The sequence below is a fragment of the Scheffersomyces amazonensis genome, assembly GCF_036850825.1.
Source record: "Scheffersomyces amazonensis strain UFMG-HMD-26.3 chromosome Unknown RJT21scaffold_6, whole genome shotgun sequence".
NCBI classification, from domain to species: domain Eukaryota; kingdom Fungi; phylum Ascomycota; class Pichiomycetes; order Serinales; family Debaryomycetaceae; genus Scheffersomyces; species Scheffersomyces amazonensis.
This window is the reverse complement of record NW_027042746.1, coordinates 145,262-159,988: the sequence shown is the minus strand read 5'-3', so window position 1 is coordinate 159,988 and position 14,727 is coordinate 145,262. Positions and strand designations below refer to the sequence as shown.

General features: G+C 31.0%; 7 protein-coding genes across 7 annotated transcripts; 3 read left to right on the top strand and 4 right to left on the bottom strand. All coding sequences in view use genetic code 12, as the record gives it.

Moving 5' to 3' along the window:
- Window positions 1-57: 57 nt before the first annotated feature.
- RJT21DRAFT_414 (uncharacterized protein) lies at window positions 58-720 on the bottom strand (the record flags this gene model as incomplete). Its single annotated transcript, XM_064884472.1, has 1 exon — window positions 58-720. One exon carries the CDS (start codon window positions 718-720, stop codon window positions 58-60), a length of 663 nt encoding a protein of 220 aa, XP_064736607.1.
- A 154-nt stretch (window positions 721-874) lies between these two features.
- RJT21DRAFT_115492 (uncharacterized protein) lies at window positions 875-1,705 on the top strand (the record flags this gene model as incomplete). Its single annotated transcript, XM_064880352.1, has 1 exon — window positions 875-1,705. One exon carries the CDS (start codon window positions 875-877, stop codon window positions 1,703-1,705), a length of 831 nt encoding a protein of 276 aa, XP_064736606.1.
- Window positions 1,706-1,770: 65 nt separating this feature from the next.
- Window positions 1,771-3,396, bottom strand: CHT3 (Cht3p; the record flags this gene model as incomplete). Its single annotated transcript, XM_064883050.1, has 1 exon — window positions 1,771-3,396. One exon carries the CDS (start codon window positions 3,394-3,396, stop codon window positions 1,771-1,773), a length of 1,626 nt encoding a protein of 541 aa, XP_064736605.1.
- Window positions 3,397-5,720: 2,324 nt separating this feature from the next.
- INO1 (inositol-3-phosphate synthase) lies at window positions 5,721-7,734 on the top strand. Its single transcript, XM_064884792.1, has one exon. It carries the CDS (start codon window positions 6,038-6,040, stop codon window positions 7,646-7,648), a length of 1,611 nt encoding a protein of 536 aa, XP_064736604.1. The 5' UTR covers window positions 5,721-6,037; the 3' UTR covers window positions 7,649-7,734.
- A 33-nt stretch (window positions 7,735-7,767) lies between these two features.
- On the bottom strand, window positions 7,768-8,847 carry RPL7 (Rpl7p). Its single transcript, XM_064882293.1, has one exon. The coding sequence runs from the start codon at window positions 8,690-8,692 to the stop codon at window positions 7,856-7,858; it is 837 nt and encodes a 278-aa protein (XP_064736603.1). The 5' UTR covers window positions 8,693-8,847; the 3' UTR covers window positions 7,768-7,855.
- Window positions 8,848-10,842: 1,995 nt separating this feature from the next.
- On the top strand, window positions 10,843-12,936 carry FAA4 (long-chain fatty acid-CoA ligase; the record flags this gene model as incomplete). The annotated part of the gene is made up of 1 exon (XM_064885544.1): window positions 10,843-12,936. The coding sequence occupies one exon, from the start codon at window positions 10,843-10,845 to the stop codon at window positions 12,934-12,936; it is 2,094 nt and encodes a 697-aa protein (XP_064736602.1).
- A 211-nt stretch (window positions 12,937-13,147) lies between these two features.
- On the bottom strand, window positions 13,148-14,708 carry RJT21DRAFT_122104 (asparaginase). Its single transcript, XM_064882292.1, has one exon. The coding sequence runs from the start codon at window positions 14,478-14,480 to the stop codon at window positions 13,203-13,205; it is 1,278 nt and encodes a 425-aa protein (XP_064736601.1). The 5' UTR covers window positions 14,481-14,708; the 3' UTR covers window positions 13,148-13,202.
- Between the last annotated feature and the right edge of the window lie 19 nt (window positions 14,709-14,727).

Below are 14,727 nucleotides of genomic sequence, written 5' to 3'. Positions count from 1 at the left end.
AAAATTATATATTTTTATTTATTTATTTATTTATTTATGGTGAGCTAAGCTTTATGATTATTCCTTCTTTTCATCACCCATCAATAAGAAAAGGATCAATGTTGGCACAATATACATCCAATTCTTTTGGATCCAGGATCTGTCATCAACCTCTACTTCAACTTCTTCTTCTATTTCCTTTTCTGATTCTATACCTTCATCATTAATATATTTGACAACTTTCTTCTGTACTACTTTTTCAATCTTTGGTCCTGCCTTTTGATTTTGCTTTTGACCCTTAATTGATTCAGCATTTAAGTTTGGTACAGGTGATTTGACTACATTATGAATTATAACTTTTGGCTTGTCGCCATCCTCGTTACTGATCGATAATTGAGAAATTTCATCTTGTTCATTAGTAAATAAATGAAAGTTCTTACTCTTTATAGATTTATTATTTCCTTCCACATAGGCAAAACATTCATGATTGGGTATATCCTCAGTTCCAAAACAGTAACCAGAACCTTTATTTAATTGAATTTCTTTATCGTCATTGTATACGAATTCTGCTCTCTTTTTATTGGTGTTATATTGAATTGATCCTACCGTTTCAATTGTATTATCTTGTAGTGATTTTACAAATACTTTAATGGAATGAACAGAATTATCTGTAACAGACTCATCAGCTCGAATCATTACTAATGAGCATAAACCTGCTACTATGAATTGAGTTAACTTCATGGATGCTTGATTACTTGATGTGTGTAGACTGCTATAGTTACTATGCTTTAATTACTGTAAGTCCGACTATCGCCAACTAAAAATTTAAAACTTATTTAATGAGTGCGTGAAAATTATACGTTGGTGGTTTGTTTGCAGTGATCTATAGTAATTAATGTCTATGGTAAGATTGACATCTCAATCAAGATGTTTAATAAGATATGGATATGAAAATGTTAATGTTACGGTCATAGCGAAATTATTTAAACGAAAGTATTCTGAAATTTCTGTGTCTTCAATTCAAGATTGTCAAGATTATTTAAATTATTGCAAAAATAATGAGATTGATTTGAATTCAGCTGTATTTAGGGGTACCCTTTATGAATTATTTTCATTAAAAGTTTTACAAAATCATCTTAATGGTCGAAATCTAATTAAAGTCGGTGGTGCATATGATAATGGTATAGATATTTTAGGAAAATGGGATTTACAAGCTTTTTATGATAAAGTAAGTCAATCTGAAAAGGATAAATTAATTAAAATCCCATCAACAAGTCTTTTAAAACAATCAAATGTATTTGACGGCTCAATTTCTTTGAAAAATGATATAACAATTCTTGTACAATGTAAAAATTCAGTTCAAAAAATGACAGCTAAAATAATAAGAGAGTTATCTGGTATTTATCATTATCATATAGGTTCTCAAAAGAATTTGAAAAGAGCTATTGCAACTCATTATCTATTTTTAGCAAGTCCTACAAGATTAACTCCTCAAGCTATTAAGCAATTAGATCAATCACCGATTCCAATTATTCATATGAGATTAGATCCACTTGTTCTTAACCAAGTAGATGCTGATACCGATAGGTATCTTCTTCAAAATTGGAATGAAGGTGGTAAACTACATTCAGTATACTTAAATATAATGGCAAGAAAACTATTACTGGGGTTTAAACTAGAATTACAATTACAAGCATTAATACATCAACAATCTCTTCTAAATTAGTATATATATATTCTTTAGCATTACATTTTTGTTTTTTAAATAAAAGGTATCAACATGTCTTTTCTTTATGGCCACCAGGATGGAGGGGCACTAACTGTGGTAAGCTTTGTAGTTGTGGCCAAAGGGCAAGAAATAACTTCGGTAAGAGTGGTATGTATTTGGTATACTGTAAATATCTTAGTTGCACTCGTAGTAACCGTTTTGAGAGTGTTAGTGGTAGCTGAAGTACTAGTGGTAGAAGTAGTACTAGTAGTGGTAGAAGTAGTACTAGTAGTGGTTGGAGTACTAGTAGTGGTTGGAGTACTAGTAGTGGTTGGAGTACTAGTAGTGGTTGGGGTACTAGTAGTGGTTGGAATACTAGTAGTGGTTGGAGCAATAGTAGTGGTTGGAGTACTAGTAGTGGTTGGAATACTAGTAGTGGTTGGAATACTAGTAGTGGTTGGAACAATAGTAGTGGTTGGAGTACTAGTAGTAGTAGTAGAAGTAGAGCTAGTAGTGGTTGGAGTACTTGTGGTAGTGGCTCTTGTGGTAGTTGGAGTGCTAGTAGTGCTAGTAGTAGTTGGAGTACTTGTGGTAGTAGGACTGGTAGTTGAAGTAGTAGTTGGAGAAGTAGTAGTTGGAGTACTGGTAGTAGTGGTACTGGTTGTAGTTGGAGTACTAGTGGTGGTAGTTGTTGGAGTAGTAGTTGTTGGAGTAGTAGTTGGGGTGGTAGTAGTAGGTTCAGCTACTGGTACATTTTCAACCAATATATTCTTGACTTGATCAACAAAGTTTTCACCATTAACAACATTATTCCAAGCCTGAGAAGCATCCCATAAGGAGATACCACCCAAGTAAGGACTGGAGAATACACTAGCTGCGGCCAAATATTGCTCTACTTGAGCAGATGGGGTATAACCTGATCCAGCAGCAGTAGTATCAGCTGGTAAACCAACATAAAGTCTAATATTTTTGTTTGGAGAAACATTTTCAGCAAAGTTTACCCAAGTATCCCAATTAAAATTGGCTCCTGAATTTAAATTACAGTAATTATTGTAGAATTGAATAAAAGCAAAATCTACATCTGCATTAGCTAACAAGTCACCGGTAGAAGCATCAGGGTAAGGACATTGAGGGGCTGCGGATATGAAATATTGTTTGGAATTATCTGTAGCATAAAGAGTTCTCAAAGCTGTGGCTAAGGCAGCGTATCCAGTAGGATTATTATCTTCAATATCAAAATCAAAACCATCAAGAACAGCTGTACCAAATGGTCTATTGGTTGGTGGTTGAGCATCAGAATTTCCAAAAAAATCCCATAAGGTAGTTGCAAAATCAGTAGCTTGTTGGTCAGAAGTGAAACCATAAGCACCGGAAGCACCACCTAATGAAAGTAAGACTTTTATACCTAAACTTTGACAAGTACCAATATCTGTAGCAATTTGATCACAAATTAATAAACCTTCCGAATTGGTTGGACCCCCACATGCATTAGCAAAATTAATGTCTAAAGTGTTAGGGAACACATCCATAAATGAAAGGACTACTATATCAACGTTTGGATCTTGACAGTAAGTAGATAATCTTTGTTGAGACAATCCAGAGTTTTGTCCCCAATATACTGCTACGTTAGTGTTAGATAACGGGTCAAAAGCCATTACGGTTGAACTCATAAGAGCTAACGTTAACGATATTAATGAAGTTAACTTCATTCTGATAGTAAGATCTATTTGGATATATTAAAAGATAAAAAGGAGCGGCTGGGAGTTAGATTAAGTTTATGATATTTTAAAAGAGCTAAAGGGTTCATGGGAATAGCCAATACTTTATATTTGTAAGTGGAAAGTTATGAAGGAGTTAACCAGGAATACCTTCTAACGGCGTTTTTAAAAAATACTGGCAAGATTTTAGAATTCACTTTGTGGTTATTTGGATGTCTAGAGTATAAGCAAATTTGTCAACGGTCAAGTGAATATCAGTACATGTTTGAGATGACAACGCAGGTATATTAACTTCTAAGTTTATATCCAGAAGTAAGAATTATCCCAAAATAGTTACAAGATGATCAAAATAGGTTAAATGGTACATTCTATGTGACGTGGATACTTCAAACATATGTGATGCATCTTCTCTTGTACTTAGAGTTCACTCCTTTGCTGGCTAATTCAATTATTACATCTGCATAGAAAAGTGGTTAGATTGTTAACTTTATTGTTACTTATTCTTTTACATCATAATTACAGTTGTAACATTGTCAGTTTTATAGAGTATAGTAATATTGCATTAATATACTTTTTAAGTTGGACAAGTGGTATGGTAGACATAGCAACTCCTTGTTTCTTTAGTTTAGGATTTAAAAGTCAGGTGGAGGTAAGGTGATCTCTTACTAAAAACTATCTTTTTTCACACCCATATTTCCATTTTAGACACATATACGCCTCCTTCAAATCTAAAAAATTTCGCACTCTAAAAAATAAGGTCAAGAAGAACCGAGAAAAATAAGACTTTTGCAACCAGCTAGCCAGCCATCTTAACTAGTTGGATATTTAAAACACCGTGCTGAAGTATTTCTTAGACTATTTAAAAAAATACTGGATATGTGCAAATTGTTGTACAATGCAGAAAGTACAAAAATAAAAGCACAGTCGGTCTCCCACCTCATTATGCACAAGGCGAACCGAAACAGTAAGTACAATAGAGTGAAAACGTCTAATAATAAACTTAAACTTCTTCTGTAACATAACAGTTGTTACTTGCAAGCAGAAGCACACCTTACAATTGCAAAGAAGGTTTATCATGTTCTAGTACCGATTATATCATTGTCTTGTTAACATACATGTATAAGATTGCTGAAGAATCTTTTTTAAGTGCGCGGAAGCACAGTAATGCAACACAACAGATACAGTTTGAATATCATTGTGATCAATAGGTTCATGAAACTTCTAAGGCCAGTATATAGCTTTCATCCCTGATTTTCTTATATTAGAGAGATATGTTTAGCAAAGGAGCTTCTATAAAGTACACCTATTCAGTAGGGGTGACTACCTAATTTGGCAAAATGCTGCTGGCTTAACCCGAACGGTGCGAAAGTCTATAGACTGCATAAAAAATATGCCAGCCACCTATATTTTTGATAAAATAGCTTATTTTCAAGCCAAATTTATTATCCTACCTAGCACTCCTGCTAGATTGTGCCAATGGATGTCTGATTGTGAAGAACTCAAACTTATTTTATAATCCTCAGAATAAAATTATGCTAATAAAGGTGAAGAACATTTTTAAACATAAATTTATAAATTTGACTAAATTTCCGTTGAAAAACTAAAGAAACGCAATTCATATTTCAACTACATTTTACAATGAATTGATCAAAACATATTACTTGAGCTTATATTATGTATTATCAAGAAAAGCGTTAAGCACTTGCTTATAGGTTAGCGAAGCTAGAGTTAATTAATAAGAATCAAGCAAAATGCTTCTATAGCGTTTAAGAGTACTAAGATCATACTGATTTTAAAGATAATTAAATGTAGATAAAGACCATACCTCCTATTTTCGTATGCCAAATTATCATGAAGAGCCCAACAACATTGAAATTTGGTGAGAATTCTTCTTGCGGCCGCAAGAAGTTCTCCGAAACCCGAGAAACCGTCGGGGACGTAAATTGTTTCGGCGAAAATTGGAGTCGTGTGCACCTTAATTTCAGCAAATGAAAACATGCAAAGAGCTTCAAGTATTCATTAGTAAAATAGCACAACTAAACAGCAGCAAGGCTTAGAACTCAAAGTTGACGATGGTAAGATTCCGTGTTTGATTTGAGTATAAACTGTTCATTAATGATTGATATAAATATATATTGATTGTGAATAATGCTTACTTAATCAGGATCCGAATATAAGTTGCTAATCCTTCTATCCAGAAGCGACCCTAAAATTTTTCTATCTATGGACCCCAATAAATGTGTTTTATTTTGACTTCCATATACGGTAAAATGGACGATAAATAATCACATGATAGGTAAACAAACAAAAAAAAATAGACGAAATGGTTGACATGTACACGACCACACTACCCAATAAAAATTGGAGACCACACATAATCGTACGTGTCCCAGATCCAATTTCGCCGAAAATTCGGCGGCTCCCCCCTTTTTCCAAAATAGTATAGGGGTTAAATGAATTGGGCACGTAAATTTAATTGGATGAGGGATTTTCACCGTAATTGTAGTTTGTTATGAAAAAGTATATAAGCTGAATAAAATTCCCTTTATAAAATTTAATCTAAACTTAATTATTTTACTCTTGTATTGTATCTCATCACACACGTGTAAGAAATAACACATCACATCACAAGATGGCTCCAATTCAACAACAACCTAAATTAGAAACCAAATTCTCCCCAATCCAATTCAATTCTGATAAAATCAGATCTGATGGTGATAATTTATATACTAAATTTACTTATGAAAATTCTGTTGTTGAAACTGATGCTAATGGTAAACAAACTGTTACTCCAACTGCTATTGATTATGAATTTAAATTAGACTTAAAAGCTCCAAAGACTGGTTTACTTTTAGTCGGTTTAGGTGGTAATAATGGTTCTACTTTAGTTTCTGCTATCACTGCTAACAAACATAATATCAGTTTCCAAAACAAGGAAGGTGTTGTTAAACCAAATTATTATGGTTCAGTTACTCAATCTTCTACTATTAAAATTGGTATTGATAAGGACACTGGTAAGGATGTTTACACTCCTTTCAACTCCATTGTTCCTTTAGTTAATCCAAATGATTTTGTTGTCAGTGGTTGGGATATTAATTCTTTAACTTTAGACAAGGCTATGGAAAGAGCTAAAGTCTTAGATTATGATTTACAAAGACAATTAATCCCACACTTAAAGGAATATAAACCATTAAAATCTGTTTACTACCCAGATTTTATTGCTTTAAACCAAAAGGAAAGAGCTGATAACATTTTCAATGTTGACAAAGAAGGTAATGTTGTTACTAACAATAAATGGGCTGATGTTGAAAGAATTAGACAAGATATTAGAGATTTCAAAAAGAACAACGATTTAGATAAAGTCATTGTTTTATGGACTGCTAACACTGAAAGATATGCTGATGTTTTAGCCAACGTTAATGACAACTCTGAAAACTTGTTGAAATCTATTAAGGAAAACCATGATGAAATTGCTCCATCAACCATTTTCGCTGTTGCTTCTATCTTAGAAAATGTTCCTTATATTAATGGTTCTCCACAAAACACTTTTGTTCCAGGTGTTATTGAATTAGCTGAAAAATACAACTCTTTCATTGGTGGTGATGATTTCAAATCTGGTCAAACCAAGATTAAATCTGTCTTAGCTCAATTCTTAGTTGATGCCGGTATTAGACCAGTTTCTATTGCTTCTTACAACCATTTAGGTAACAATGATGGTTACAACTTATCTGCTCCAAAACAATTCAGATCTAAGGAAATCTCTAAACAATCTGTTGTTGATGATATGATTGAATCTAATCAAATCTTATACAACAAAGAAAAGGGTACTACCGTTGATCATTGTATTGTTATTAAATATGTCCCAGCTGTTGGAGACTCTAAAGTTGCTATGGATGAATATTATTCTGAATTAATGTTAGGTGGTCACAATAAGATTTCTATTCATAATGTTTGTGAAGATTCTCTTTTAGCTACTCCATTAATTATTGATTTAGTTGTTGTTACTGAATTCTTACAAAGAGTTCAATATAAGAAGGTTGAAGAAAGTGATGAAAAATACCAAGATTTCTATGCTGTTTTAACTTTATTATCTTATTGGTTAAAGGCTCCATTATCTAAACCAGGTTATCAAGCTATTAATGGTTTAAATAAACAAAGACAAGCTTTAGAAAACTTGTTAAGATTATTGGTTGGGTTACCTGTTAATAACGAATTAAGATTCGAAGAAAGATTATTGGTTTAGAAGGAAGGAAATCGTGTACGTACTTAGTTAATTTAAATACCTGTTTTTGTAAAAAATCATTGATTGATTTTAACTTAATATAATATCTAATATAGAAAATATCTAATATTGAAATGAATTTAATTACAAAATTTATGTAAAAACTATCATTCTCATAAGGATCGTCTATTCCTATCTAATATACAATATATATAATTAACTCTTTCATTAATTTTGTTGATCAATAATTTTATCAATATCTTCAACTTCACTAAGTATAAAATCTTGACTTAAACTAATTGATTTCTTTGAATTTTCTTCACTATAAATTAATTTAGCTAATTTTGCTTGTGGACCCCAACCATTAACTGGAGGATTTAATTTAAAGGGTAATAACCATGAAGTAATTGAAATGAAATTTTCAGTTAAATTAATGATTTCATGAACTAAATCTTCTATACAGATTAAACCTAAATCTTCAAATTTATCTTCAACTAATTGATTATTATCTAATTTAGTAACTTTAGCTGGTTCATTTTCATCTTCTGATGGAGTTAATATACATGCTCTCTTTTGAAATAATTGACGAATCAGAGCTAATGAAGGTTTACCAATTATAATATAAGGAGCAATCAAATTTAATAATGCAAATGTAGAAGGAGTGGCCTTGACAAACACACCCGTATTAGTTTGAGTTAATTTAAGAACATTTAAGATCTTAGATGCTTTATTTGGAATTTTTAATCCCTTAGTATGATTTGGAATTCTAATAATAAATAATAATTTAGCATCACCTTCGGTTGCTTCTACATCATCTTCTTGAGAAAGCTTATCCTTTTGTTGCTTCTTAGTTAAATTTCTGATTCTTTTCTTTTCTAATTCATTAGATTTGAAATTACTAACTAATGTTTCTGCTCTTATGAATTTCTTCTTTTGATTTAATTTTCTTTGTCTCTTTTGCTTTAATAACTTTTCATGAGCTGCTTCTTGTTTCTCGATTCTCTTTCTATCAGCGTTCTTTCTCTTACGTAAGAGAATCTCTGGATTTGAGTTTAATACGGCCATATCTGTTGTGTTATGTTTATGTATTAGACTTAATGCATGAGGTTATTATAGTATAAATTTTTTTTGTTAGTAGCTCTTCTTAAAAAAATTTTAGATGAGATTGGAAGTTCCTGCACACAGTCTCCACATCATGGGTGCAAATTATTTTAATTAGGCAAGTATCAGATGTGTATTATACACTATAAATCTATTTATCCATGAAAGGGAATAAATAACTGAAACTGATCCAAACTGATTAGAATGAACAATAAATAGAATAGGAACTAGAGATATTGAGATGGTTAAAATACGAAGAAAATCATCCATATACAATGGATAATTCATGAAAATTTAGAATACACAAATACAAAGGTATTCGAAACGAAAGATAAAGAAATGATGCTGACATGATAGTGCAATGTTACTATGCATGCTTTGTTATATCAAATTATAAACACTAAAGATTATTTGCAAATACATGGCAGAGAACAAATGGCTATGTCGCACGACACTGATCAAAAAAGGAACCAAAACAAAGGAATTTATGTCATGAGACACATGATCCTTCACACATGACACACATGACAAGTGCCTTTTCGCCGATCGCAAGGTATAAAGTTATTATTATCAGCAGTATATAGAAGTTAAATAGTTGTGGGGAATCATATGACTCTTACTTGTAATTAGTAATTAAGATAAAAAGTTTTACTCTAAAATATGAATTTAAGGAGATTACAAGAAAAATAGAAAAATATATCGTACATTATCTTCAATTTATATTGCCAGAATAGATCAAATTTACGACAAAAGCGTGAATTGATTCGATTTACGACAAAGCTTGAATAGGACACCTACCTGCATATATCCTGATAACATTGATAAGATTATACCTGTATATGGAATAATAAATCCACTTGGCAAAATAATTGAATGAAATGTGATATAATCTAAAAGTGGGATTATTGATATCTCGTTCTAGTAATTATATATTTAGATAAGCTTTTATTTCAGTGCTTATGTACCTTAGCATGTAGACAATTATACTGATATAACTTGCAGTACACTAGCACACGTCGTGCCCAGTTACCAAGAACTATATCAGCCCAACAAAATTTCGCAACCCAACAAAGACGTTAGAAATACGCAGCAGGATCACGTGTGGCAAAGATAGAGTAAAAGGTCCAAGATAACTAACATTTTGGTTAAATTACCATAAAGGGTAAAACAGTACAAGACAAGAAAAGCAAAAGTTTGTAGAGTTTAGGAAATTATTTTAGTAGAGTAGATTTGCAATTGAATTAGAAATTGAACTTAAAAAAAGTTAAAGGTAAAGATTGAAATTGAAATCAAGTGGACTGATTGATAAGAATGTATTTTATATGAGTGTATATTTGTGGCAATGATGTACAGTATATTTAGCCTAATGCATTATTATTAACTAATAATGCAGACAGTCTCAAACTTAACGTCATTTAATTAGTAAAAGTATAACCGGATTCATAGTTAATTATACAGTATAGCAAAATATATAAAAAAGCCATTTAAGTAAATGTACATGCACCTCTATCGGAATCACTCGTCTACCCCAATTGTTCATTATCTACATTTTATCAACAATTTACAATTTACAATTTTGTGATTAAAATGTACCTACGTCACAAGCACTTAGACACATACGAATAACAAATATTTTATCCATTATTAGATATTTGGGGCTCGGTTCCTTATTCATTGATTGCCTCCGTAAAGGATTTACTTTACAATGAGTAACTTTGCCATTAACGTATAAGCATTTAAATTTAAATTTAATTTATAGTTTCTTTACTTTTTATCTTCTTTTTCTTCTTTTCTATACCTACTTCAACTTCTAACTTAGTTAGTGACATCACCCCTCTCAAATTTACTATTATTATTTTAAACGGAAACTGCAGGGATTACTTTTTTTTTTGCCCTCTCCCTCCATTAAATCACTAAGAAAAAAAATTACTTAAACCTTTTTTTAGGCTGACTTACGGATATAAAATTTCTTATATTTCCAATTAAGGACCGACCAGTTGTATAAAAACTGAATTGGAATTGGAATTGAATTTGAAATTGAAATTTGAAATTGATTTCGAATTCATATATAATTATTGATTATATATTATAAATTATAACATAAATCATTAACAATGGCTCCTCTTACTTTACCAGTTGGTGAAGCTAAACCAGGTGAAACAGCTCCAAGAAGAAAAGCTGCTTATAAAGATGCACCATTAGTAAGACCTCAAGATTCTAAAGCTACAAATATTCCTGAATTTATTGAAGAATGTGTTGAAAGAAATCCTTCAAATAAAGCTATGGGTTGGAGAAATTTAATTGATACTCATGTTGAAGTTAAACAAGTTACTAAATTTATTGATGGTAAAGAAACTAAAGTTGATAAAGAATGGATTTATTATGAATTATCTCCTTATAATTATATAACTTATCGTGAATTATTAACTTTAGTTCAAGATTATTCTAAGGGACTTATTGAATTAGGTTTAAAACCAAATCAAGAAGCTAAAGTATTTGTTTATGCTTCAACATCTCCTAAATGGATGCAAACATTTTTAGCTTCTGCTTATCAAAATGTTCCAATTGTTACAGCTTATGATACTTTAGGTGAATCTGGTTTAACTCATTCTTTAGTTCAAACTGAATCTGATCTCATTTTTACTGATAATAATTTATTACAATCATTAGTTAATCCTTTACAAAAGGCTAAAAATGTTAAATATATTATTCATTCTGAACAAATTGATCCAAATGATAAAAGATCTAAGGGTAAAATTTATGAAGAAGCAAAATTAGGTAGAGAAAAGATTTTAGAAGTTAGACCTGATATTAAATTTATTAGTTATGATGATGTAATTGCATTAGGTAAAAAATCTTCTTTACCTTTACATTATCCAAAACCTGAAGATTTAGCTTGTATTATGTATACTTCTGGTTCAACTGGTGATCCAAAGGGGGTTGTACTTACTCATGAAAATTTAGTTGCTGGTGTTGGTGGTATTTCTTCTGTTGCTGATCGTGATTTAGTTACTCCAAAGGATAGAGTTATTGCTTTCTTACCTTTAGCTCATATTTTCGAATTAGCTTTTGAAATTGTTAATTTTTGGTGGGGTTCAACTTTAGGTTATGCAAATGTTAAAACTTTAACTGATGTTCTGTGTAGAAATTGTCAATCTGATCTTTTGGAATTTAAACCAACTATTATGGTCGGAGTTGCTGCTGTTTGGGAATCAGTTAGAAAGGGTGTTCTTGCTAAAGTTAAACAATTACCATTTATTACTCAAAAGATATTTTGGACTGCTTTTAAAGCAAAATCAACTTTTACTCATTATGGTCTTCCAGGAGCTGATTTCTTTGATATAATTTTCAAAAAAGTTAAAGCAGCAACTGGTGGTGAATTAAGATGGATTCTTAATGGTGGATCTCCAATTTCAAAAGATGCTCAAATCTTTATTTCAACTTTAATTGCTCCAATGTTATTAGGTTATGGATTAACTGAAACCACTGCCAATACAACTGTTGTTGATCATCATAATTTTGAATATGATTGTTTAGGAACTATTCTTGGTTCAACCACTTGTAAATTAGTTGACGTTCCTGATGCTGGATATTTTGCCAAGAATAATCAAGGAGAAATTCTTTTAAAAGGTAAATCAATTACTTCTGAATATTATAAAAATGAAAAGGAAACTGCTGCAGCTTTTACTGAAGATGGTTGGTTTAGAACTGGTGATATTGGTGAATGGACTCATAATGGTGGATTAAGAATTATTGATCGTAAAAAGAATTTAGTTAAAACATTAAATGGGGAATATATTGCCTTGGAAAAATTGGAATCTATTTATAGATCTAATCCAACTGTTCTTAATCTTTGTGTTTATGCTGATCAATCTAAAGTTAAACCAATTGCAATTATTTTACCAAATGAACAACATTTAAAACAACATCTTGTTGATGAAAAAATCTTTAGTAAAGAAGAAGTTGAAAGATTAGATATAGGACATTTAGTTCATGATCAACGAGTTATTAAATCAGTTCATAAATATTTATTACAAACTGGTAAAAGTCAAGGTTTAAGAGGAATAGAATTAATTCAAACCGTTGTATTATTAGATGATGAATGGACTCCACAAAATGGTTTAGTTACCTCAGCTCAAAAGTTACAACGTAAAAAGATTTTAGCATCCTGTAAAGATCAAGTTGATGCTGCTTATGCAAAGTCTTAAGTTATTGACTTTTCTTCTATTCTATTCTATTCTATGATTACGTCGTTGTATTCTTTCTTACTTTCGTTTTATTGTTTTGTTTTGTTTTGTTTAATTTAATTTAGTTTAGTCTTTAGTCTTTAGTCTTTTTTTCTATTTTTATTTAGTACTATTGTTATCTCATCTTTGATTGCTTCGGGCATTCATTTGGCATTCATAATCAACATATTTCATGTTATATTAATCTATCTATCTATCTATGTATCTAAGTATCTATCTATATATTATTAAACCCCTTTAAACACTTTCTTAATTTCCTTTAAATTCATATTTTGCTTTAAACATAATTGAAGTAAAATTCTTGCCTTTTGAGGATTAAGATATCCACCAGCAATTGCATTATTAAATATTATTGATCCTTTATTAATTTCATAATCTTCATTAATAATTGGAACTCTTGGAAGTGCCCCAATTGGGACCATACCATCCATTGAACGTTTTGCATAAACAATTGGAAATTCAGTTTGAGAAACTAATTCAGATAAATAAGTATTTGTATTATCACTAAGTGAACCAGCTCCCATAGTAGCTATAACTAATCCAGCTGCATTTAAACCTTCAATAGTTAATTTAAATATCCGATTATCAAGTCCTTGATGAGCATATATAATTGGAACTTGAGGAAGTTGATCAGTAATTGGATCATTTACTGTAATATTAAAATAAGTTAAACCAAGAGGTTTTGCAGGAGGGAAATAATAATGAATTTCATTATTAACAAAATTCCCTACATAACCTTGACCAATAGATTTAAAAGTATCAAGAGAATTAGCATTTGATTTGGTTATATAATAACCAGAACCTATTCTATCATTAAGAGCAATAAGTACTCCTCTACCTCTTGATTCACGACTTGAAGCAATAACAATAGCTTGATAAAGGTTCATTGGTCCATCTGATGAAATAGCAGTTGAAGGACGCATTGAACCACAAATAACTATTGGTTTAAACGTATTAATTGTTGATTGTAAAAAGAATGCAGTTTCTTCCATAGTATCTGTACCATGAGTTATAACAATTCCATCATAATTATTTAAATCTTCAACAATTTTTGCATAAAGTTGTAATAATTGTCGAATATCAAATTCTTTTGAATCAATATTAAAGATTTGTTCATATTCTAAAAGACAAGTAGTTGAAATATCAGGAATACTTTCAATTAATTGTTCAATAGTTAAATCAACTTCATAACCAGCAGTTTGATGAGATGTTGTACCTTTTGATGCTATAGTACCTCCAGTTCCTAATACTTTTATAGTAGGTAATTGAACATTGGTTGATAATTCAGTAGTAGATGATGTATGACTTACCACAGAGTTAGATCTATATCTAATCTTAAAGAATGTTCTATCTAAATTATTTTGTTCTTCAATTTCATATGTTGTAGGTAAAAGATCATGATGGTCATGATGAGATTGAGATTGAGTTTGAGATTGTTCTCCCTCCTCCATTTCTTCAGAATGAGGTTGTAATTGATAATAACTAGACGATGATGAAATAGACATCTTCTACACTTTAGTAACTATAACTATATACTCTACTCTACTATAATTATCATGGGCGGGAATTGGGAATTCTTTAATTATATATATATTGCTTTATATAGTGATGCGCCGCACAATCATTTTTTATTCCCCGTTTGCGCAACCTTTATTTTGCAATTTGCCGTATGGTCATGGACATGACTATTTATTGAGTGGGGGTGAGTTAGTTTGTAAAATGTTAATGAGTAGTGCGTTATTGAAGTAGACC